Source organism: Molossus molossus, unplaced genomic scaffold, assembly GCF_014108415.1.
Source record: "Molossus molossus isolate mMolMol1 unplaced genomic scaffold, mMolMol1.p scaffold_m16_p_19, whole genome shotgun sequence".
Classification (NCBI taxonomy): Eukaryota; Metazoa; Chordata; class Mammalia; order Chiroptera; family Molossidae; genus Molossus; species Molossus molossus.
Genome location: NW_023425354.1, coordinates 6,719,030 through 6,744,811, shown reverse-complemented (window position 1 = coordinate 6,744,811; position 25,782 = coordinate 6,719,030). Strand labels below are relative to the sequence as shown.

General features: G+C 51.5%; 1 protein-coding gene across 3 annotated transcripts in view; it reads right to left on the bottom strand.

Annotated features, from left to right (window-relative positions):
• SLC39A11 (solute carrier family 39 member 11) overlaps positions 1–25,782 on the bottom strand; it is a 306,424-nt gene that overhangs the window by 192,785 nt on the left and 87,857 nt on the right. For all 3 annotated transcript variants that reach the window (XM_036269192.1, XM_036269193.1, XM_036269190.1), the window contains exon 4: positions 16,854–17,012. In XM_036269192.1, the coding sequence (XP_036125085.1) occupies positions 16,854–17,012 (159 nt within the window). The remainder of the gene's footprint in view (positions 1–16,853; positions 17,013–25,782) is intronic.

Sequence of the window (25,782 nt, the reverse complement as noted above, 5' to 3'; positions counted from 1 at the left end):
AAACAGGTGAAAAGGAGCCTTAACCGTCTATTTTGTTTTACCTAATACATCCCAAATATTATCACTCGGTTATGCAAGCACTATAAACATGACTAATGGGATAGTTTACACATATATGTTTTAGCAACTCGGCTGAATCTGGTGTTTTCCATTTTCGTGCAGGGCAACTCGGTTTGGACTGGACACATTTCAGAGCTAAACGGGTACATGTGGCCAAGGGCTAGCAGGTTCTTCTCCCCAGGACTGAACAATCCAAAAATGAATAAATAAACCCATTCTCTAATTTAGTAAGCAACAGAGTTGGCATTTCATATCCATAGAGAAGAAATATATTATTCAACAAATTCGGTATTGGGGCTTCTAGTAGCCATCTGGAAGCATCTTGATCCTTAGCGAAATGGGTTCCGGATAAATCATGTGTTTAAATGTAAAAAAGAAAACATAATATTTTAAACCACCTTGGGGTGAGGAAGATTTTACGAAGGGTGACTCATGAAAAACCACTTAGTTCAAATACGTCCAAATTAAATAAAAATCTACCAAGTTAGAAGCACTGTGATCAGTTGTAAATGACAAAGTGAGAAAATAATTGTCATAATATGACAGGTACTCTCCTGAATATACAAGCAACTCCAAAGTCCTAAGAACAGCAACGCAACAGTTATTTTTGCAACTGAAAAATAAGAGAAAGTTCACAGAAACGGAAGCAAGTGACTTTGATGGAGAGATGCTCCAGCTGCCTCCTAGGACCAACGTCATGAAGATTCCATGTTGTCCTGAGTCACCAAACACCAAACGTCTGCTGAACCCCGCAGAGGTGAGGGAGGGAGGAACGTCCTTCTCACACGCGGCCGGTAAGAGTGCAAATTGTTACAAGCTCTACCGGGCAACTTGAGGATTTCTAAAAAAGTGGAAAATTCACAAACCATTGTATAACATAATCCTACTCTTAGGAATTTACACCACAGACACGTTCCCACGGACCTGAACGCACACAGTGAATACTCTTGTGATGTGGCCAAGCTGGTCATCAGTGGGTTAACGTTTAGAGTGGACAAACCGAATAATTTTCATTTCAAGTCAAGACATGTACACTGACTTGCCCGTTCGAGGGTGTAAGACAGAGGCCACTGGGGCACACGGAGGTCCACTGACCAAGTTGGGCTCCATCCACTTTGTAAACACCATACCCACAATACTTCCTGTACAGTCTTCCGATCTGGGTTCCTGAAAGTGGCGGAGGACATAAAGACATGCGGGAAGAAACTGGTTCGTGGCCCGGGCTCTGACAGCCTGTCCCCACTGTGCCTGAAGAGACCAACACTGGGGGAGTCGACGTTAGCCAATCCATTCCCAGCAGCTGGCTGAACTTGCATGACACCTTCCTTTCCTTTTCACTGTCATATTTATTCCATCAGCTGTGTGATATCTGATTAAAGCAAATGACTGCAACAAGTACACCTGGCTGAAATAGTGCTGTTCCAACGGCTGGCCCGAGGGAAGCTGGCGATGGGGCAGGGTCTCGCCAGCAGGTGTGCCAGTTACAGGCAGCTCCAGTATGTCAAGATCAACAGAGAGTGTCTACAGAATGGACCAGAAGAGTCAATGTATCACTATTTGTAAGAGCAAAAGACATGGATCAGCCCTGCCGGTGTGGCTCAGTGGTTGAGCGTCGAACGGTTCGATTCCTGGTGAGGGCACATGCCCAGGTTGTGGGCCCGAACCCCAGTGGGGGGCATGCAGGAGGCGGACAATTGATGTTCTCTCTCATCGATGTTTCTCTCTCTCTCTCTCCCTCTTCCTTCCTCTCTCTCTAAAATCAATAAAGAAAAAAAATTTTATTAAAAAAAAAAAGAGCCCTGGCCAGTTTGGCTCAGCGGTTAGAGCGTCGGCCTGCAGTCCGGAGAGACCCGGGTTCAGTTCCCGCTAAGGGCACGTACCTCGGTTGCAGTTTGTCCCCGGCCCTGGTTGGTCGTGCGGGTGGCAGCCACTCGATGTGTCCCTTCACGTCGATGTTTCTGTCTGTCTCTCCCTTCCTCTCTCTCCCTCCCACTCTATCTGTACAAAAAATGGAAAAATATCCTCGGGTGAGGATAAAAATAAATAAATAAATAAATAAATAAATAAATAAATAAATAAATAAATAAAAGACATGGCTAAGTTGGGAGCTGGTGAAATAAACGCCAGGACTTTGATGTGATATGGACTACTACGTAGTTGTTAAAAAACAAAATAAAACAAGATACACATACACGTGCTGATGTGATGTGCGGATATGGAACCCTTCTCCAGGATGTGGTGAAATCGGGGTGCAGAGCAGTGTTGACACATATGTACCTGTGACTTACACAGTATAGGGCACCCCTGGGAGAACAGAGAACACACCTGGTTAAAAGGGGGGTCTCTGGGGAAGTGAAATAGATAACTGGGAGACAGGGACAGAGAGAGAGCCTCACTTTTGATGGACACCCTTTGGGACCTTTTGACTGTGAGCCTTGGGCATTCCAATTTCTTGTTTTCAAATATGAGCCAGGGTTCTCTCCACACAGTCTTGATAAAGATTCTCCACAGGGGGAAAGAAGTCAGGAGTGAAGTGGGGAGGGCTGAGAAGGGCTGAGTCCTGAGAGAGAGGAGCCCTGTGACCTGCCCCCACTGCCTGGGCCAGGCCCCACGGGGGCGGGGGACCACAGAGCAGGGACCCCAGGGCCTCTCCTTCCCGGGTGAGTCCAGAGAACTCACTGAGTCAGAGAGAACTTTGCATGGCCTCAGGGTCACTGAGGCAGAGAGAACCTTACACGGCCTCAGGGTTTCTTTTGACTCAGGGTAGCACTGGGATAGTGGAATAATCCTGGGAGCCCTGACACTGACCTAGGAAAACTTGAGGGCAAACCATTAAGTTTTCATCATCGAGGAATGGGGTTGAGAACAGCACACACCAGCCCCTGTCACTGTGCTTCCACCATGAAGGAGAAAGGCCTTTGGGGTTCACAGAGCAGAAGAACAAACCCAGCCCACCCAGGGCAGGCATGCAGGTGGCCTGGAGAGGCTGGGTACTACTACACCTACACACAGGCCAAATCCGGCCCACAGCCCGTTGTTGTCAATAAAGTTTTATTGAAACCCAGCTACATCTACTTATTTACCTATTATCTAGGGCTGCTTTTACACTACAGTGGCAGAGCTGAGTAGTCCCCACAGACCACATGCTCACAGAACTAGTTACAATCTGGCTCTTTACAGGAAAAAAAAAAAAAAAAAACTTTGTTGACCCCTGGTCCAGGAACAAAGAACAACTCAGCTATGACCTGTAAGGCCAAAGAGGACCCAGATCAGATGCCTGTGGCCCTCACCATCCAAAATAATGTGCCAGGCTGGGGAGTGGGGAGAGGGGAGAGGGGCGGGGGAAACTCTAAATTCATGAGGACTCAGTTTTGCTGTCCCAGAGAATAAGAGCGAGAACAAATATACTAGGTACATCTGGGTTTGTCGACCGAGAAGCGGTACACGCTCGGGACTGTCATCACGCTCCCCAGGAGAGGGGCTCTTGCTGGATCAGGCCAGCCTGAACTAGCACTGTGATGGGGACCTGGGGGCAAGCTGAATGGAAGTCAGACTACGCCCAGGCCCATCACCATTAAGTGCACGTCATCTGCAGCACTGCTGGCTGATTATAGAGTCAGGTGGGTTGGCACTTCTCCAAAACTCAAACCCAAGACTCTTTTCCCTGGGAGTCGTGGGGTGCATGCAAGGTGCAGGCACACCCAATCCAAAAGGCTTCCCAGAGGCCTGGGTTTTGTCCAGGAAGGCAGCAGTCCTCAAAGGAGGGTCCCCAGGCCAGCATCAGCGACACCCGTGTCTTGGTGAGAAATGCAAAGTCTCAGGCCCCCTCCGGCCTCCTGGACCAGACCCCTGGCGGTGGGCTGCGGGAGGGCCACAGTGGCAGGGCCAAGCCTCCCACAGGAAGCAAAGTCACACAGCAGCTGGTGGCCAGCCCTTCGTGCCAGAGTCCTCCATCAGGCCGAGTCATCCACCATTTCCCCTGGAAACAGAACGCTAAACAGACACAAAGGAAGGCCATTTGTTTATCTGAAACGTAATATCCCAAGTCTATTTCATTTACGTCTACAGCTAATGATACTGCTAACCAATAGCTCTAGCCAACTGCGTGAGCAGCAATAACCCTCACAGAACTGATTTTCTGTGGTTAGGAACAAAGAAGTCACCCCTCTAACAATTCGGCAGGCTAGGGGCCAGGCACAAGCATAGGAACTCACCTAGGGCCGCACCCACCGAGGGAGGCGCCACTCGGCATGGCTGATGCCCCTCCTTTAGGCACCAGGTACGAAGGTCGAGCTGAGGTGGCCCGGGAGAGACATCCAACCAGGGCTGGGCAGAAGCTGCGGTACCCGTGGGGGGAACAAGTCACACCATCACTGTCTGAACGTCTGCCCACAACTCTGCAGACAGGGCTGCTCACCTAACCCCACCTGGCCAAGCGGCATTTATTTGAGATGTTCATTTCCATCCAAACCCTTATTTGCAGAGCGCCTCAATTTCAACTCCCCCCCATAAATGCCAATGTCTGACACTTCAATGGTGCACTTTTTAATCCTTCCACTTTCTATGCTCTGCCTCCCTATAAGGGTTGAAGTGTGTCCCCCCCAGAAGATGGTATAGTTCTGTGAGGGTTATTGCTGCTCACGCAGTTGGCTAGAGCTATTGGTTAGCAGTATCATTAGCTGTAGACGTAAATGAAATAGACTTTTTCAAAAACAGGGGTGTCATATTTGAAACCCCTTCCCCCCAGTAAATTACATGGAAAAGCCTGGAAAGAAAAACAGTCAACAACAACAAAAAATCCAATAACCCTGTTAAAAAAAATAGGCAAAGAATTTGAACAGACATTTCTTCAAACATGATATACAAACGGCCAACAAGCATATGAAAAGATGCTCAACCTCACTAGTCATCAGAGAAATACAAACCACAGTGATATATCATCTCACATCAATTAGGATGGCTACCATTAAAAAAATAAAAAATAAAATAACAGGAAATAACAAGTGTCGGCAGGGATATGGAGAAACTGAAACCCTGTGCATGTTGGTGACATTGTAAAATGGAACAACTGTTAACAGAAAACAGAACAGAGGGTCCTAAAGAAATTAAAAATATAACTACCCCATGAACCAGCAAGCCCACTTCTGGGGTTCAGAAGAATTAAAAGCAGGGTCTCAAAGAGCTATTTACACACCCACGTTCATAGCAGCACCACTCACAATAGACAAAGGGTGGAAGCAACCCAAACATTCATCAACGGATGATGGATAAACTAACTGCGGTCAATACAGGGGAATATTACACAGCCTTGAAAAGGAAGGAAATTCAGACACAGGCTGCAGCATGGATGAACCTTGAGGACACTGTGCTCAGTGCAATAAGTCATCACAAAAGACACACGCTACATGATTCCACTCATAGGAGCTACCTAAAGGAGACAGAGGCATAGCAACGGGAAATGGGATGGTTGTTACCTGGGACTGCGGGGAGGAGGCAATGAAGTTGTGGAATGGGTATTTTATAGAGAATCAGATCTGCAAGAGGAAAAAGCTCTTGAGCTCAGTGTAAATACTCTTAACACTACTGAATTGTACACTTTAAAATGGGTAAGACAGCCCGGCCAGTGTGGCTCATGGATTGAGTGTCATCCCATGGACTGAGAGGTCCCAGTTCCATTCCTGGTCAGGGCACATGCCCGGGTTGCGGGTTCAATCCCCAGTGGGGGGCATGCAGGAGGCAGCCAATCAATGTATCTCTCTCTCATTGATGTCTCTGTCTCTCTCTCCCTTCTTCTCTCAAAAAAATCAATGAAAACGTATTTTAAAATGGTTAAGGCAGTAAATTTTATGTTATGTGTTTTTTACCATGATAGAAACACGAAATAACAACCCAAAAGAAAACAATCGCCCTGACTAAATGCCAGAGGCTGGAGTTCTGTGGCACGGCCAGATCTTGGCTGCGTTTTCCAGTACCCCCTTCCTTTGGCATCTCCTTTCCCCCAATTGTTTAATGCTTCCATTCGCAGGGAAGTGATTTTGCCGTGATAAGGACAAGCCTGTGGGACAAGTTCCTCCTAAACTGCTTGGAGCAGCCATCATGCCGCAGAACATAATAGCACAGGGTATAAATATTCCATCTGTGTCAAATTGTTCTGTTTACACCATCCCAAGCTATGTCTTACGGCTACAGATTACCTTTAAGCAACCCTGGCTGGTATCTTCGTTCTTGCCTTTTAGTCAAATTTTTAAAGGGCACCCACTGTTCTAGGAAATCACCACAGAACTCAGGAAGAATGTTCCCTTGTGGTGACAATTTGTCATTCACCCGCGCCCCCTGCGGTTTTCCGGAGCCAGGCTTCCAGAGGAGACAGATTCTCTTACTCCACTCCGTCAAGATGCAGAGTTAGGCTTTCGTTAGGAGAAAAGCAGTAAGTCCCCATCTTGAAAGTTAAACGCGGGCCACTGCAGGGAGCGTCTGTCCATGAGTCCTGGGATACTGCTGTCCTGCTGCTGGGCTGCACACGGGGTATCACACACTTAATCATCTGGGGACACGCCTGTCATCTAGGACACAGGAGGCTCATGTAAGAGGCGCTCCTGTACTGTCATCTGTCCTCATCGGCCGAGCCATCTCCTCTCGTGAGGAGAAGACCCTGAAATGACACGGCGTGAAAATGGATAATGCTGCGTGTGTTATCAGACAGCTCACAGGGGACGCTGTCAGTGGCTTATCGCTCTCGCCACGGGAAAGGCAGAACATCACAGACAAGAGGCAGGCATCAGACTGGAAACTTAATTGTTCAAAATAAGCCCTGGCCGGTTTGGCTCAGCAATTAGAGCGTCAGCCTGCGGTCCAAAGAGACCCGGGTTCGGTTCCCGCTAAGGGCACGTACCTCAGTTGCAGTTTGTCCCCGGCCCTGGTTGGTCGTGTGGGTGGCAGCCACTCAATGTGTCCCTTTCACGTCGATGTTTCTCTCTCTCTCTCTCTCTCTCTCTCTCTCTCTCTCTCTCTCTCTCCCTCCCTCCCTCCCTCTCTCTCCCTCCCATTCTATCTGAACAAAAAAAAAGGAAAAAAATGTCCTCGGGTGAGGATTAAAAAAAAAAAAGAACCGCTGGTCTGTACTACCCTTGTGTCCAGCTTGGGTTTCAAGGTAGAATGTTGAAACTCAATGCTATGCCTTAATGACTACTGTGAAAAAATTCTTAACCACCAGTTACAGACCCAGGGACTGCCAAATTCAGATGACTTGATTATCAGCAGTTATTAAAATTAGACATGTAGCCCCGGCCAGTTTGGCTTCACAGATAGAGCTTTGGCTCATGGACCAGAGGCCCGGGTTCGGCTCCCCCTAAGGGCACATAACCCGGTTGGGGTCGTGTAGGTGGCAACCATTCAATGTGTCTCCCTCACATCGATATTTCTCTCTCTCTCTCTCTTTCTTTCTCCCTCTCTCCCTCCTGCTTTATCTGAAGATAAATGCAAAAATGTCCTCGGGTGAGGATAAAAAAGAAAAAAAAATTAGAAATGTAACAGCAGTCATTCCAAAATGACCAGTAAGAAAAAGCAGGAGGGTTTCACATATCACAGTGTAACTACATTCAAGGTAGGCATTTCCTTTTACTACTGAGATTTGTGTGATAACCCTTTCCTCCCCCAACACACACACACACACACACACACACACACACACACACACACCAATGAGCCAGGGTTGTGGTGGCTGTGGAGAGTGGGATTGACCAACGCAAGGGGTAAAGAAGGATTGAGTCCCCCAAGATTTGGGACAATAACTACAGATTTCACCACTGACTCAGCCCGGCTGCTGTAACAAGACACCACGCGGTGGGGGCTTAGACAACAGAAATGTACGTCTCACCATCTCTGGAAGCTGAAAGTCTGGCACTGAGCTCTGAAAACCCTTGACATTTCCTAAGTGACAAGAGCAATAAAGGTGTCTTAATACACACGCACACCCTTGACCACACCTGAGCTTCCGTGAAGGAGGCGACCTTTGGAAAACACCTGAGGCTAAGGGCCGGTTGCCAGGGAACAGACGGTGTGGTCAGCGGAATGGAACGTTCAGCCCCACCCCACCTGCCCCGTGGAGGTCGAATAGATCACCAACGGCCAGTGACCTGATCAAGCGTGCCCATGTAACGAAGCCTCCGTATGTCCTGAAGTGCAGAGTTCAGAGCGCGTCCAGGTGGTGAACACATGGAGATCTGGGGAGAATGGAGTGCAGGGGGAGGACGGGGGAAGCCGCACCCTCCCCCACACCTTGCCCTGTCCATCTCTTCCCAGGCTGTTCCTGAGTCACATCCCTTTACGACAAACTGGTAATCTAGACTGTTTCCTGAGATCTGTGAGCCGCTCTAGTTCCAAGGACGGGAGGGCGTGGGAACCTGATTCACAGCTAGTAGGTCAGAAACACACGTGACCGCCTGGACTGGAGCTTGGCATCGGAAGGAGAGGAAAGCAGTCTTGTAGGACTTTGACCTGCGTGATCTGACGCTGTCTCCAGGTCGATAGTGTCTCGGATGGTAGGACATGCGGCTGCTGCTGGAGAATGGCTTGGTGGTGTGAACACACCCAGCAGAGCCTCTCCCTGGCCTAGAGATGGCTGCCTTCCCTGTGTCCTTACACGGCAGAGACAGAGGGGGAGGGACAGAGAGGGAGACAGAGAGGGAGAGGGAGACAGAGAGGGAGAGGGAGAGACAGAGAGAATCTAGTACCTCTTCTTTTTTTTTAATCCTCACCTGAGGACATTTTTCCATTTTTTGTTCAGATAGAGTGGGAAGGGGAGAGAGAGAGAGAGAGAGAGAGAGAGAGAGAGAGAGAAACATCGACGTGAAAGGGACACATCGAGTGGCTGCCACCCACACGACCCAACCAGGGCCAGGGACAAACTGCAACCGAGGTACATGCCCTTAGCGGGAACTGAACCCAGGTCTCTCTGGACCGCAGGCCAATGGAGGTCCGAGGGACTGAGTAACTGCCCCGAGAGAAACAGTCCTGCAAATGAATCCAGGGTCGTTTGATCCAAAGCCCACGCTCATTCCATTACAACATGTTGCCTCTTAAAGCCTTATCCCAGCCTCCAAATGCACACTTGGAGGGGGAGCTTGGCGGTGTTAGAAAGAACTCAGATATAATATACATCACGCTGTATTGTCACAGAGTCCACTGTGGAGTATCACTGTAACATATATAACACCATCATATAACATCGTGTTCTAGAACTCAGCCACCTCTACCCCAGCGGTGATGCCGAAGTCGAACGCTCTGAGCACGTACGCCCAGCACCAGCGTGCACTGCCCAGCTCGTTACCCACAGGTCTTGCCCTCACCCACCTCTGCCAGTGACTCAGAGGATCTCTGGGCATCTCCTGGGATCCCAAAGGCCCCTCGCCCTTCCATATGGAGACCTGGGGTGCAGGCAGCTCCTAGCAAAACGGGGCGGAGTGAGCAGAGTCAGGATCGGGGTGTCTGACAAAGTTGTCGGGGGAACGGGAAAAGGAAAAAAGCTGTTGTGACTGTGAAAATGTGCCCAGAGGAACCTGGAGCCCCTCGGGCAAGGGAAGAGACTACACAAGCTCACCCACACTTCAGGACACCCCGAGGCGTGGGTCCTGCGGACACAGCCTTCCGGGCTCCGCCAGCACCACTCTGCGCCTTTCGGGGCTGTTCAGGGAGCCTCTCGCTTTGGTGAGCACCAGAAGCCCCCAGAGACCTCGTTTCAAATGCAGGTGCCTGGGCCTTACCCCAGGAGCCTGTAAGTCACCGAGTCTGGGCTGGGGCCCGGGCATCCGCATTCTTCAAGTCTCCCGGCTGATTCAGGTGGGTTCTGAAGTCTGCAGCCCAGATCCTTCCCCCTCACCTTGAGGCCGTCCCTCCACCGCGAGCAGAAAGTCCTTCTTTCCTGCTTCTGAGTCCTCAGCAATAGTAAGACTTTGGCTTCCAAGGGAAAGAAGGTACTTAAATTGCTATGAATCATCCAAAACAAAGCACGTGAACAAAAGCACCTCAATGTGACTGTATCGGAGATCGGCCTGTAAAGAGGTGATGGAGTCAGAATGAGGCCGCTGAGGTGGCCCTGATCCAATCCGACTCCTGTCCTTATAAGAAGAGATTTAGACACGCAGAGACACCAGGCCGTGCTGGCAGAGAGGAGGGAGCCAGTGAGGACACAGAGAAGGTGGCCGTCTACAGCCGAGGAGAGGGGCCGCAGACACCCAGCTGCCAGCCCCTTGGCCTTGGACGGCACTGCGGAGAAATGCATGTCTGTGGTTTAAGTCTGTCTGTGGGACGGTCATGGTGGCCCGGGGAAATGCATGCAGGTGTGTGCACAGGTTAGCCCGTCTGTGGGACTGTCATGGCGGCCCGGGCAAATGCATGCAGGTGTGTGCACAGGTGAGCCCGTCTGTGGGACTGTCATGGCGGCCCGGGCAAATGCATGCAGGTGTGTGCACAGGTAAGCCCGTCTGTGGGACTGTCATGGCGGCCCGGGCAAATGCATGCAGGTGTGTGCACAGGTGAGCCCGTCTGTGGGACTGTCATGGCGGCCCGGGCAAGTGCATGCAGGTGTGTGCACAGGTGAGCCCGTCTGTGGGACTGTCATGGCGGCCCGGGCAAGTGCATGCAGGTGTGTGCACAGGTAAGCCCGTCTGTGGGACGGTCATGGCGGCCCGGGCAAGTGCATGCAGGTGTGTGCACAGGTGAGCCCGTCTGTGGGACTGTCATGGCGGCCCGGGCAAATGCATGCAGGTGTGTGCCCAGGTAAGCCCGTCTGTGGACTGTCATGGCGGCCCGGGCAAGTGCATGCAGGTGTGTGCACAGGTGAGCCCATCTGTGGACTGTCATGGCGGCCCGGGCAAGTGCATGCAGGTGTGTGCACAGGTGAGCCCGTCTGTGGACTGTCATGGCGGCCCGGGCAAGTGCATGCAGGTGTGTGCACAGGTGAGCCCGTCTGTGGACTGTCATGGCGGCCCGGGCAAGTGCATGCAGGTGTGTGCACAGGTGAGCCCGTCTGTGGACTGTCATGGCGGCCCGGGCAAGTGCATGCAGGTGTGTGCACAGGTAAGCCCGTCTGTGGACTGTCATGGCGGCCCGGGCAAGTGCATGCAGGTGTGTGCACAGGTGAGCCCGTCTGTGGGACTGTCATGGCGGCCCGGGCAAGTGCATGCAGGTGTGTGCACAGGTAAGCCCATCTGTGGGACAGTCATGGCGGCCCGGGCAAGTACATGCAGGTGTGTGCACAGGTAAGCAAAAGGCCTATTTGCCAAACTTCACCCTTCTTTCACCTGGTTCCCCACACAACAAAGCTGCCCACCCACCCCTCCCAGCCTCTCCTGATGCTTCAGTAGTGTTCCCACGCTGGACAAACCCCAGCTACAGGCATGCTCCCACGGTGGACAAACCCAAGCCACAGGCGTGTTCCCACACTGGACAAACCCAAGCCACAGGCGTGTTCCCACACTGGACAAACCCAAGCCACAGGTGTGTTCCCACACTGGACAAACCCCAGCTACAGGCGTGCTCCCACGCTGGAGACACCCCAGCCACAGGCTTCCCACGCTGGAGACACCCCAGCCCAGCCAAAACGCCAACAGTCCTCCAACCCCAGGATGCACCTAACAGTGTGAAGAACTGTGTAGTCTTTTTTTTTTTTAAGGAGGAGGTAGAGAGAGACAGAGAGACATCGATGGGTTGCCTCTTACATGACTCCGACCAGGGGCGGGAACAGACCCCAACTGAGGTACATGCCCTCGATTGGAATCGAACCCACCACTCTTTTGGTCCACGGGCCCACACACTAACTGCTGAGCCAACCGGCTAGGGCAAATTGTGTATTCTTTTTCTTTTTTCTTTATTGATTTTAGAGAGAGAGGAAGTGAGAGGGAGAGATAGAAACATTGATGACAGAGAACATCGACTGGCCACCTCCTGCATGCCCCCACTGGGGATCGGGCCCACAACCTGGGCATGTGTCCTGACCAGGAATAGAACTGGCAACCTCTTGGTGCATGGGTCAACGCTCAACCACTGAGCCACACCAGCCGGGCAAACTGTGTATTCTTTTTTTTTTTTTTAAATCCTCACCCAAGGTCATTTTTCCATTTTTGTTCAGATAGAGTGGGAGGGAAAGAGAGAGAGAGGGAGAAACATCGTCATGAGAGGGACACATCGAGTGGCTGCCTCCCGCACGACCCCAATCAGGGCCGGGGACGAATCGCAACCGAGGTACGTGCCCTTGACCAGAATGGAACCCGCGACTTACTGGTCCATGGGCTGACGTTCTAACCGCTGAACCACACCGCCGGGCGAATCGTGTATTCATTCACGAAGTAAATCAGAGTGTCGGAGACGAGAGAAGGCCCCCAGGACACAGAGGGTGCAGAGAAAAGCACGTAGCGACAACACAGGCAGTAGGTTCCCGCTCGCCTTCAGAAAACACAGAACAAAATCACATCTGCAGATGCACCTACACACGGAAAAGCGCCCCGCTGCGCAGTGACAGCGAACGGCAGGGCACTGGGCCGCCAAGACGGGCGGTGCTCGCCAGCCACTGAGGTCACACAGAGAAGACCTCTTCCAGGTTTGGGGACACCCTCTGGAGAGGCACAGCCTGAGGCCAGCGGCGCACAGTGTGCGCAGGCGCGTGCTGGGCGGGGCGGGCATGCGGGGTATGCGTTTCTGTTCAATGCCTAAAAGACACAGAACCCGCTTTTCTCAAAGAAAAAAGAAAAACAGAAAAGAGACCTGGAGAATACCCACTAACCGATGGCGATGGTCACTCTGGGGACAGACTGGGAACAGGAGAGTGTCTCGGACCACTAGGACTGTCCCACAAACCCTTACCACGGTCTGGGCAGCTCACACAGCAGGAACGTGTTCGCACAGTTCTGCAGACTAGGCCCAAGATCAAGGCTCTGGCAGATTAGGCTGATGAGGCTCCTTCCTGGTCCATGGACCGCGCCGCCTTGCTGTGAGCTCCCAGGCCGGAAGGGAGCTCCCGGGGGCGCTGTTAAAGGGCACTAATCCCACCCCTGAGGGCTCCACCCCCGTGGCCTGACCACCTACAGAAGGTCCCTCCTCCCAGTACCATCACACTGGGGATTATAAATTGGGAGGGAGTCAGTCTATAACAGGAAGGTATTTTCACATACATTTTTTATTTCCTAGTGAGATTTTTGTGTTGATGTAATACTAACATGGTGACTAAAAAGAAGGACGAGGGGCCTTGGGGACACACATCCTACCTCCTTCCCCATCCTACCCTTCTACCCACACGTATAAAATCCCTCCTTTACGATGGGCACGGACAACAAAGCTGGGGACGGGGTGGGAGGGATGGGGAGGAGGGTGTCAATGGGGAAAAAAAGGAGAAACATCTATAACCAAAATAAATTAATAAAAAAAAATGTTATTGACACAAAGAAATAAATAAATAAAATCCCTCCTTTAAACTGAAGGTGAAGGCTTCCTCTTCCCACTTAACTTCATAGACAAGCAAACCTGCAAAGATCATAGAAACGTCAATATCTTTGACGTTTTTGTTGTCAAAATGTCAACATCAATAGCTGTTCAGTGTCCATTCTGTTTCTCCCTAGGGCCGTCCTGAGGGAGGGGCCCAGGGCTCAGCTCAGGGGGCCCAAGCCTCAATCCCCCTCCCGGCCTCTGCCAGCCAGCTCCCCGGACTGAGGGCTGCAGGCTCCCAGCCCAGCCCCCGCCACCTCCCCCTCATAAAGACGCCATTTGGCAAAGCCGTTGTACATCTCTGGCAATGCGTTTCCCATTAATTGCTACCGCGTGAGCCTTTTGTACTTTATCCCCAGATAAACAAATAACAACCAGGGCGCCGTTCGGAGAGGCGTCTGATGCAGCCGAAGTTAACGCAGCCTCAGCGGCTTCAGCCGGACAGGCTGTGATGAGTGAAACGCTTTTTATGAGCCATGTTTTGCTTCGGCTCCAAAAGGCGGACAAATAAATCCAAAAGGCTGAATGAAGGGCAGGGGAGTCGGAGAACTGAGTCCTTTCTTAACCATGCCCTTCCCACCAACCCAGGAGTCCTGCCGCCTTCAGGCCCTGAGTCTGTGAGGTGCCCAGGGCGGCGGGTCTGGTGCCGACAGGCAGTGGGACTGTGCGTGAGTGGCCCAGGGCAAGGGCTCAAGTCCGGGGCGTCGCTGCAGAATCCCGCCAGCCACACCTCTGCCCGCTGGACTTTCGCATCAGGCCCTGAGTCTGTGAAGTGCCCAGGGCGGCGGGTCTGGTGCCGACAGGCAGTGGGACTGTGCGTGAATGGCCCAGGGCAAGGGCTCAAGTCCGGGGCGTCGCTGCAGAATCCCGCCAGCCACACCTCTGCCCGCTGGACTTTCGCACTGCTCACAGAGACCGACTGGCTTCCTCCCAGGGGACAGAAAGGAGGTCCTGGGGTTTTCTGCAGGCAGGCACCCCTCTATCCTGGGGCCCCTCCATCAGGGCTCCAGCCAGAGCCTCTGCTCCCACAATTTCCTCCTGTCTGTAGGCTATCTGCTCAACAGTGGGGATCTATCACAAGGTGGAATGAACCACAAATTGTACAGATCTCAAGCTGAACTTGCCCAAACTCCCACAGCCTCCCAAGCCGCCTCGGGACCCCGCAGGACAGTGAGCACTGGGAACCAGCTCTAGCCCGCAGAAGCCTACGTTCCCAAGGGCCCTCGATCGATGCTGGACGACCCCGCGGGCTCCAGACCGAAGCCGTCAACTCAGACCCCACAGAGCATCTTCCACAGGCCCAGGCTGCTGCCCTAAGGAACGCCTTCGCTCTGGCTCAGAGTGACGGGGACAGGCTGCTTGCAAGCACCCCCCCCAAACAGCAACATTTGTATTCCGTGACTGTAGCAATTACAAACAGTTATTATCTATTTATAAGACCTTCCGAGACAAATTCCCCTTCTCATATCAACAGTGAGAATTAATTTCTTTTCAAACGTCCTAGAGCATATCTACTCTCAGACTCTTCCAGCCCATGAGTGAGGTTCTGGGCACGGATGGTTACTTCGCCCTTTTCCGACCCCTTTCATTCCCTCCTTAGATGTTCCCGCCGTTCCCAAACCATTCCTGATTTTCTGTGGAGTCCATCCAAGACTTCCCCCGGGGATCGTCTCCATATTCAGAGCGCACATTAGAACAAACGTCAAACAAAAGGTTAAAAAAAGGCATCTCTGTACAGTACAAACCGGCCCACCCTCAGTACCGTGAGTGGGGACCCATCGTGACTGCCAAGAGCTGTCTGGAAGATTCTGTCCTCGAAGCCCAGTGGGGCCCAGGTGGGAGGCAGAATGAGACCCCTCAGGGGCCGTGAAGAGCCGCTGAGCCAGCCCTGCCCGCTGATGGGGAATCAAGTCCACTGACCCTCCAGGTCTTCCTGCCAGAACAAGGAGGACGCCTCCCGACAGCAGGTTCATCACTGCCGGGGGGGGCGGGGGTCTGAGAGCAGAACGTGGCTGCCCACATGGAGGACGGCTCACAGCTACCAGCATGCAGATGCATGCTCCGGAGAGGAGCCGGGGGTCCAGGGAGCAGAAACTACACAGCCATTCAAGCTTTTGATGAAAAAAAGAAAAACGACATGACGGATTTTCCTCAAAGACATATCCTGGCTCCCCGTCCAACCGTCAACATCCACCGTCTGGTCCAGAGACTGTCCTTCGGCCACACAAAGAATCGGTCTCTCATTAGCCTCAGGGCCAAGCCCCCAGGAACCCTTTCTTCTCCCTCTCCAGGTGGGAATTCCAGGCAGGAAAGAAGACAGGTAGACAGGGAAGACAACGCCAGCCTCCCTCCCGGGGCATGTGTCCAGCTGAGTCCAGTGAGCCCGACCCGATCCTCGGTCACCCTGATCCAACAGAATGAACGGCCTTCGACCCCACTGTCCCCCGAAGGGTCTCTCCTGTGCCCCCTCCTTTCCTGGGGGCCTCTGCCCACCTCTAGGACTTGTGGGGACCCGGTGTCTAATGGGCTGCCTTCAGCCCGCTGGGTTCTCACGGACATCAGTTCCTCTCTGCAGACGGCGGCGCCTGCGGACAACCCGGTTTTAGCCCATGGCCTTGGGTTACAACCTCTCGGTCTGGCCTTGGCTGTCTGTGGGGGTCACAGCCAGACCTCAGGCTGTGGTTCTCACTCCGCTCCTCTGTACACGCTCACTCCCCAAACCCAACCCACCAGCCCTACTCCGGGGCCTGTTAAGATTTTTTAATTTTGACTTTGCAGCCACTGCAGGGAGTAATCCTCAAGTTACAGGAGGGAGAAGGGAGCTCAGGGGCAGGCACACCACCCGGAAATGGCAGAAGTGGGCTCCCCCAGAGCCTGGCGGCCCAGGCTCCCCGCCTACTCCTCCTATTAATAAGCCCTTATTGACACGATGCTTTCTCACTGATCTTGCGCTGTCCGTCGGGTGTGTCATCATCTCCCGGTGCCATCATCAAAAGCCCCTTAAGGATCAGGACCATGATGAGGGTCACTCACTCCTACCAGTTTCTAGGTCCGTTCATTTAGACGGCCCCACGCAGCAGGATGTCAGCTGCGCTCTCTATTTATAATGAAGTCTGACATTTAAAATCTGAACTTAGCAAAACGGAACCAAGGGGTTGATTAGTCATGTTACCAAGAGCGTGTGTCCTTCTAGGAGACGCGTCAAATTCAATTCCTCTACAGAGAAGCTCTAAATGGGCTGCCGTGTCTATTTTGACATCACCGGCTGTCGGGCAGAGGTACTAAAGCGCACATCACGTTTGACGGCCGGTACTCACCAGCTGAGGCATCAGGAGGTCGGCCAGGTAGACGAACGCAGCTCCGAGGGTGAAGCCCACGGCCACGGGGAAGAAGGCAAAGGCTCCGAAGCCCCCAGAGGACGTGGCCATCTCAACAGCGGGGGCCAGGAGGGACCAATAGGAGGCTGCCAGCATGACCTGCAAAAACACAGCAAGCAGGCCGTTACCCCAAGCTCAGCAGGCCTCCCACGCGGGGCTGCAGGGCTCTCTAGGGTCCGCACGGCACCCTACGATGTCACAGGTGTCAGGGCTTCAACCCTCCGTGGTGGGTGCCATCCCAAACCAAAAAAAATCCAGAATTCCTGGAACTAATGTTGTAAGAACTCGATCTGGGGCAGAACGGCGTTGGCCTTGGGAAGATGAAGTCTGGTTTGCTGCCATCTCGCCTCTGTTTCAGTGGTTCTCAGCTGGGGCGATTCTGCCCTCCGGGGGACACTGGCACTGTCTGGAGACACTGCTGGTGGTCACACTCGGGGCATCTAGTGACCAGAGGCCAGAGACGCTTGTCAACACCCGACAACGCACAGCCCCTGACAACAGGGGGTTATCTGGCCCCCAATGGCAATAACACTGGTGAGAAACTGTTCTGATTGAATACTTCGTGCTCGGTGGAAATCTCTCCCTCCCATTCTTACACATCAGCTCTAGGCCTGTTCTCTGGAGCACTAAAGAATGTGTCTTTTCTCTGTGATGTGTGACAGCTTTGAGATACCTGGGGACAGGGGGTCAATGTCAGCTGGGTCTCATCAACGTTCCTATTGCTACAAAGAAAGACGGGAACTGACACGTATTGATCGCCTACTATTTCCAGGGAGCAAGCTTCACATTTGATATCTTCCTTTATCATCGCAAAAACCCTGAGAGGTAGATATTGTTTTCTCTTGCTGTTTGCAGATGAAGATACTGAATCTCACAGCAATAAGATAATTTTCTCAAGGTCACAGTGGCAGATTCAGGGAACTGAGCAAGCAGGACCACAACCACCTCCATGAGGGGACAGACACGAGCAAAGAGAGGACAATGAAGTTGGGTTCAAATCTCAGCGAGGTCGATGCAGTGGAAGAGTCTCCAGCGTTGCACGGACTAAACACACACCCAGGGTCATTTTCTCCTATCAATGCAGGCACGTCTTGGCTGGAGTAGTCCCACTACCCCATCGTCACCACATGGCAGTCATCACTGACATGTAAAATGCTGAATGGGTTTCTAAAAATGACTTAATTATGCCTTGTCTTGAAAAAATACATCTGCATCCTCCGTCTCTAAAATAACACACGGCTGACACAACCAGATGTCAGAAGAGCAACAATGAAGGACAAATCCACGCAGCAGGTGATTTCCCTCCTGCCGGCCTCGTCCCCACACGGCTGCTCTGGGCTGGGCTCTCCCAGCAGAAGCCCCGGTGCCACGCCTAGAAAATCGCAAGTGCTTGCAGAACGTCCAAGGAGGGGGAAACGGCTCAGCTCGGCGCCCTGAGCCCGTCCGGGAAGCCTGTGGGCTCCTTCCCAATGCCGGGGCCTGACCCAGCCCTCTCCCAGTCTGCTGTCTCACTAGCTCTGAATTCAACAGCCTGTGAAGCCCCACCAAGGAGGACCCGCACGGGGGGACCTGCCCAGCGGCCTCTCTCCTCGCACGTTTCAGGGCCTGCCCTGCTCCCCCACCATCAACAATCTAAAACCACAATCCCGGTGAGGATGCTCACTCGTCTCATCCCCCAACCCCTCCCACGTTCCATCCTTAGCAATGTCGCTGTCCCACCAGACACTCAGGGATGCCCCCTCCCCCTAGCCCCGCCGCCCAGCTAGGAGTAAGGGTACCACACCGAGAACAGGAGGGGACCGTGCAAATCTGTGCTGCGTGGGAGTGAACCGCGTGCTCCCACATCCCAGCTCAGCCTCGCCCCCAGCCCCGTCCATCCCTCGCTCCTGGCCACCATCTCCCAAAGCCTGCCTTCCCTAAATTCTCTGCACGAGAGTCCCCAGCTCAGGTCCTGCGTCCGGGGAGGCTGGCTGCAGACCACCCTCAGGAGGAGGCTCGAGGATGTGTTTCTGCAGAGCAAGAGCCCAGAGGGGAGGGACGAGGGGCTGAAGGGCGCCTGGGAAGAGCAAACCAGAGAGCCCCGACAGGTCTGACTGTGAAAGATTCACACTTCTGACAGCAGGCAGAGGAGAAAATGAGACCTTCACTAACTCTGGAAAACACAAGAGTGCACAAGGAAGGAGATAGATAAATCATATTTACGGTCTTAATCATGTAACCTATTTTACTTCTTGAAGTCTACAATTCAGCGGCATTAATGACACTCAGACATCACCACCATTCCCAAACCTTCCTCACCACCCCACACAGAAGCCCTGGGCCCATTAAGCAATAACTCCCCATTCTCCCCTCCCCCCAGCTCCTGGTAACCTCCGATCTACTATCTGTCTCTCCCAACTTGCCTATTCTAGGTATTCCATGCAAGTGAACCACATAGTATTTGTCCCATTGTGTCTGATTATTCCACTTAGCGTAATGCTTGCAAGGTTGACCCTGCTGTAACATGCGTCAGAACCTCATTGCTTTTCATGGCTGAATAATATTCCATTTACAAAGCCGGGACTATTGAACTAACCTAAAAAATGTAATGTATCGGCCCGAGCCGGTTTGGCTCAGCGGTAGAGCGTTGGCCCCGCGGACCTATGAGTCGTGGGTTCAATTCTGGTCAAGGGCACATACCTCAGTTGCAGTTCCGTGCCCGGCCCTAGTCAGGGTCACATGGGAGGCAACCAGTCGATGTGCCCCTCTCACATCGATGCTTCTCTCTCTCCCTTTCTCTCCCTCCCGCTCTATTGGAAGATAAATAGAAAAATATCCTCGGGTGAGGATTAAAAAAAAAACGAAAAAGTAATGTATCAATAGTATAGGATGGAAGTAGGGATAGAAGAAGCAGATCCTTACCTCCCACCCTAGGAAGTCATTAGATACTTTTAAAGGTGAAATGGTCAAGCAGCGGTCACATAGTTGAGACATGTGGACACAAAGCGCTGAAGAAACAGCTACAACGGCTGCTCTGTGCATCCCTAGGCAGGAGCCAGGGTGGCGAGGCCAGCAGACTGCTAGCTCCTGTTATAAACCCTGTAGAACCACCTGACGTTTTAAACTACACACGCATTTCTTGGGGGGAGGGGGGTAAATAAACTGGTAATATAATTTGAAAAGATACAAATATGCAGAAGTAAATATTATAAGTATGTTTATAATACAGGTTTTAAATATTTTAATAATAGCAGACCCTGATTTCACAGTGAAAATTCAGTGGTGGGAATGCTGCTACATACAGAAATTCCACTTCCGGAAATGTCTCTGCCCGATGATGAGACACCCATCTGAACTGTGTGTTTTTGTTAAAAGCGCCTAAATCACAGCCTGACACCAGAAAACTGAAAGGAACTGGAGAAGACACTTGAAAGCAGCAGATAGTTGCAAGCTCTCACAGAAAACTCCACATTTCCCTTCAGTAATTCCCCAAACCTAGCAAAACTCATATGCTCCTTTTCCTCAAAATATCATGCAAAATACCACAGGGATCCATACTTTATAATGCTATTAATTTCCCTCTGGTGTCAGAGGTACCAGCACAGAATTGTCAAAAACGATCAGCTAAGTCCCTAGCCTACAGCACGCAAACCTTCTCATTTCTGCTTAAGTGCTCATGTGGGGACAATTTCAGCTCTGGAAATATAAATGAATTGGTGAAGAGTTCCTTAAGGAATACATCAGAACATTCAGGCACGATGGGGGCAGTTAAGCATTTATTTTATGATAGTAATGACAGCTTAAAGACTAGAAGAAAATCCAAGCCAAAAAAAACAAAACTTCCCCTTCATGGAACAGGGAGAGAGAGACACTGCACACCGATCACTAACAATGCACGGAGCATCAGTGTGTGTTACTCAGTGACACACATAAGGTGTCTCTACACGTAAGGTGCACACAGGTCTACAGAGACGGGTACACAGAGTTCAACATAACAGCACCAAACTCCAGGCCTGCTAGGGCGGGTCCTCCATCAATGTTTGTTGAAGCAAATGAACACAGACTCTAACCCCAAAGCCCCTGTATAAGTAGGACTAGGCACTTGCAATCCATACAAATAATTACTCTGAAAGTACAGAAGCCAAGTAATGCGTCCAACTCTCTCCCAATCAGATATAAAATGAATTTGTACAAGTCAATTCGTAGGTGCCTAATGAGTGACTACTGCACGATCAACATTATGCTGGATTCTAGGGGACTGAGAGGGAGGAAGATGGATGCAAAGGTGATCTGGGTCCTGGCTGCATACCATAGTAAGAGAGTCTACAGCAGATGTCTGACATGATACATAGACAAGGCATCTGAAACGACAGATGAGAACGTGGTCATTCCGTGAAAGGAGATGGAACGCTGTAAAATAGTAGAACGCCAAAGAACCCAGTGAAGAGCTCTTGACAGCTGGACATGGTTGGAAAGGAAGGGGCCGTGTGAGCTGGGAGGAGAGTGAGGGGTCTGGTCTGGGAGGCAAACAAGCCGGAGCTTGTGATGCAGGGCGAGCAGCCCGGCTGAAAAAGCGGATGTATGCTGCGGCACCATGAGGTAGCTGGGTACAATTAAGAAGGCTGGCAGAACGGCTTGGACTTAAGACAACGGGTGGGCTGTTTACAACTCGGGCTGCATACCAGAACTGCCTGGAGTTTTCAAAATGCAGAAGCCATGGCCCTGCCACGACCTACTGGAACAGATCCTCCGAGAAGGAAACCAACAGACCGGCCACTGGGTCACTGACAAAATCCACAGGGCGGGTGGCGAGGCCTGATCAGAATGGAGGCAGAGGGCCGGGGATGAAGGGAGAAATCTGCATGCGCCCCCCCAGAATGAGGCCATCCATGTCTGCTCAGTACTGAGTCACCCGGCAAAAGCCCCGATGGGTGGCCACGTGAGTTTTGCATTGACTCAACTGCCCAATTTGGCATGTCAAGGATTAGTCATGTCTCGACGTGAATCAAACTCATACGGGGGCAACCTCTGAGGCTAATTTGCTTTTATCAAAAAGTCCTCATAATACATCAGCTTCGTGTGATTTTATGGAATTAAACCAAACAGCTCAAAGTAATCATCATTTACATTCAGCTTCAATTACGGTGACTAGTTGATGCAGATCTTTTGACTCGTTAGCTACAGGTACCCAGTGAAAGTGACGGGCAGGGGTTGGCCTCGACGTCTGTGTGCGCTCTCCGAACTAGGAAAGAGCACTGAGCTTAAAGAAAAATCTACCTTATGACCCAGTGATTCCTCTCCTACACGGCTGCCCCAGGAGAAATCTACATCGACATAGGACTTACACAAGACACAGTAGCTTTATTCATAGCCCAAACCTGGCAACCACCCAGACACCCATCACCAACAGAATGGATAAACACACTGGAGAATATTTATAAAATAAGATACTCTTTAGCAATAAGGTAAAACGACTGCTATCACAACATACATAAATCTCAAAATGATGACACTGCATGAAAGAATGCTGTGTGTGTGTGTAAATAAAACATGATTCCACTTAAGTACAAGATTATGCAAAACGAGTCAATGGTGACAGAAGTCATAAAAGGGTCACCCCAGAGGAGGGGCAGCATTGACTTAGGTAACAGCGCTCTTTCTGGGGTGACAGAAATGTTCTGTATCTGGTTTTGAATGGTGGTTACACAGGCGTATAAAACTGTCTAAACTCATCGGGCTGACACTTTAAGACCTGGACATATATGTAAATTACATGCATTTTTTAAGGCCTGAGGAAGGCTGCCCAGGTTCACACAGCCACATTTGCACCACGAAGAGTATCCTGGGGACCCAGGTTACAGGGTGCACCCTAAAGCAGTCCCTCTGTGGGTTGGGCCATTCAGCACAACCGCCCAGTCCCTGACAAGGACAAGGCCCAGACTGAGTCAGGCGTTCTTTTTTTTATTCTCAACCAAGGACATTTTTGCATTTATCTTCAGATAGAGTGGGAGGGAGAGAGGGGGGAAGAGAGAGAGAAAGGTCAATGTCAGAGAGACACATTGACTGGCTGCCACCCACATGACCCTGTTGAGGCCGAGGACAAAAACTGCAACCGAAGTACGTGCCCTTAGCGGGAACCGAACCTGGGACTCTCTAACCGCTGAGCCAAACTGGCCAGGGCGAGTCAGGCATTCTTGAACACCGAGTATCCGCAGTATTCGACAAGCTCAGAAACCGTACCTGAAAGGACCTCTTGGCGTCCACTTCCAGTGGCCACAAGTCTTGCTGGTAACCCAGACTGCACTGAGTGTCTTCGAGGAAAGACAGCCACCCAAGACATAGCCAGGCTGCAGACATACTGAGCAGCAACTGACTTCTAACCTACTCTGCCGAAACGGAGGGCATGGGCTAACCATGAGCTGTCCGTCAGAGCCCAGCCCTGTTCCAAATCTGAGCTCCCATTCCCGAGAGCGATTCAACTCGAGACGCATGTACTCGGCAACTCTGGTGTGTGAGACACCCGCTGGGCTGGAGGACCCGCTGCAGTGATGGCAGCTACACCCAAAATAACACCACGGGGCTCCACAGTCAAACACCATCTAGACCTTTGTTGGAGTTCGCCACTCCTCTTCCAGAGACCTGCTGTTTGAATGACGGAGAAGGGCCAGTATGCTAATTACTTCAGTCCTTCCAAGGTAGGCTCACACTGGCTAGATGCCAAACCCATTAACTCCAATGTAGACTAAAAAATGGGGGGCGGGCTTCTTTACTGAACTTTTCACAGCTGGTCACCAAGACAGTGAGAGCCTAACACTGCCCAGAGCACCCTCTCCATGGCTCCCAGCCACCGACCCATCAGCACCCTCTCAGCTTTGGCCTGTTGATAGACGATCGCACCAGCTGGTCAAGCCCTCCCCACCCAGCACCACCTCCACCCACTCACGCTCATCCCATCTGTCCTGGGTCTGGCTCCTTACGAAGCAGCCACTGCCAACATTGGGAGGAGGAGAGTGAGCCCATTGAGAAAAAGGCAAACACCTAGGTAGGAGAAGCCTCTGCCCTGCGTCCCTGATCCCCCTGCAGAGAGGTGACAACCCGCCCAACTACTGGCTTTGTGCCTCTCTCTGCTCAAAATTGAGGCTTCGAGGCAGGATCTCCATGGTCAAGGAGAAGGAAAATGCCATCCCTTATTCCAAACAAAACCACATGTCATTCTCATCACTCATGAAAACACGGGTTGTGCAAGTGGTTTCTGTCCTAACTCTCCTGAAGGATGCGAGAGACTCCCACCAGCATGGCGGCAGCGACCTGGGGGGATGGAGCAAGAGTCAGGAGTGATGGGCCTAATCTCAAGAAGGAACTAGATGGAGCATGAAAAGGCCCCCACCTAGGTTTGCCTGACTTCGCAAGTAAAAATACAGGAAACAGTTACATTTGAATTTCAGATGAACAATTAGTAGTTATCTTTATTTTAGACATCCTGTACTAAAAAAAATATACAGATAGATGATGATAGATAGATAGATAGATAGATAGATAGATAGATAGATAGGCAGGCAGATAGTACTTAACTAAATTCAAGTTTAACTGACCATCCTGTATCCTCTCTGGCAACTCAGCCATTGGGGGCAGGCCCCCCCACTTCCTCCCCTCTCCCTCCCACCTTGTGAACAGTACATCACAGCGGCAAAGGCATGATTCCGGAGTCAGTCTACCTGACTCCAATCTGAGCTCCACCATTTCAAGCTCCCGGCTGGGACACCGTGGGCAAGAGAATCCTCTCTCCAGAACTACTATTTCTTCATATGGAAATGGAAATAAGAGAGATAGAAACGCAAGTAAAATGAAATTAATAATGTCCGGCCGGTGCCCTGGCCAGTTTGGCTCAGCAGTTAGAGCGTCGGCCTGCGGTCCAGAGAGACCCGGGTTCGGTTCCCGCTAAGGGCATGTACCTTGGTTGCTGTTTGTCCCCTGGTTGGTCGTGCGGGTGGCAGCCACTCGATGTAGCCCTTTCACGTTGATGTTTCTCTCTCTCTCCCTCTCACTCTATCTGAACAAAAAATGGAAAAATGTCCTCGGGTGAGGATGAAAAAAATTAAAAATAAAAATAACATCCGGCCGGTGTGGCTCAGTGGTTAAATGTCAACCCATGCATCAGGAGGTTGCCGGTTCGATTCCCAGTCAGGGCACTTGCCCAGGTTGTGGGCCCGATCCCCAGTGGGGGACATGCAGGAGGCGGCCAATAGATGTTCCCTCTCATCAATGTTTCTATCCCTCTCTCTCTCTCCCTTCCTCTCTCTCTAAAATCAATAAAGAAAAAAAAAACTTTTTAAGTGAAATTAATACCAATAACAACATTCACACAAAGACTGACCGTGTGCCAGGAACTTTCTTACTCTTCCTAACATTAAGGGTCAGCTACGTTATGCCTTCTTCGCATATGGGGAAACTGAGGCACGGAGCAGTTACGTAATTAACAAAGTCGTGCAGTTGGTAAGTCGCAGAGCCAAGATTCAATCCCAGCCAGAGTGGCTCTTGAGTCCCTGCTCTTGACCTTCTGCCCATCTCCAAGGTGGTGCTGACTTCCTTGAGCCACTGCGAGGACTGGATGCAATAACGCACATCAAATTCTTCGCACAAAAACTGGCCTAAAGCGTCTAAACGCTCCAATCCACACACGCACGTGCTCTGTCTCTACTATCAGAGCAGAGGCTGAGGGAGAAAATAACCAACCAGGAAAAACGAAGGATTTCAGAAGGAAGCCCAAGAATTCAGGGAAGGAACCCCTAAAGGAGAAAAAACGATGATTAACATGAGGGGTATGAACCCCCGGAATAGACCCAGGAGAAAGGACAGGGTGCCAGAGGGGAGAACACCACAGGCAGGACAA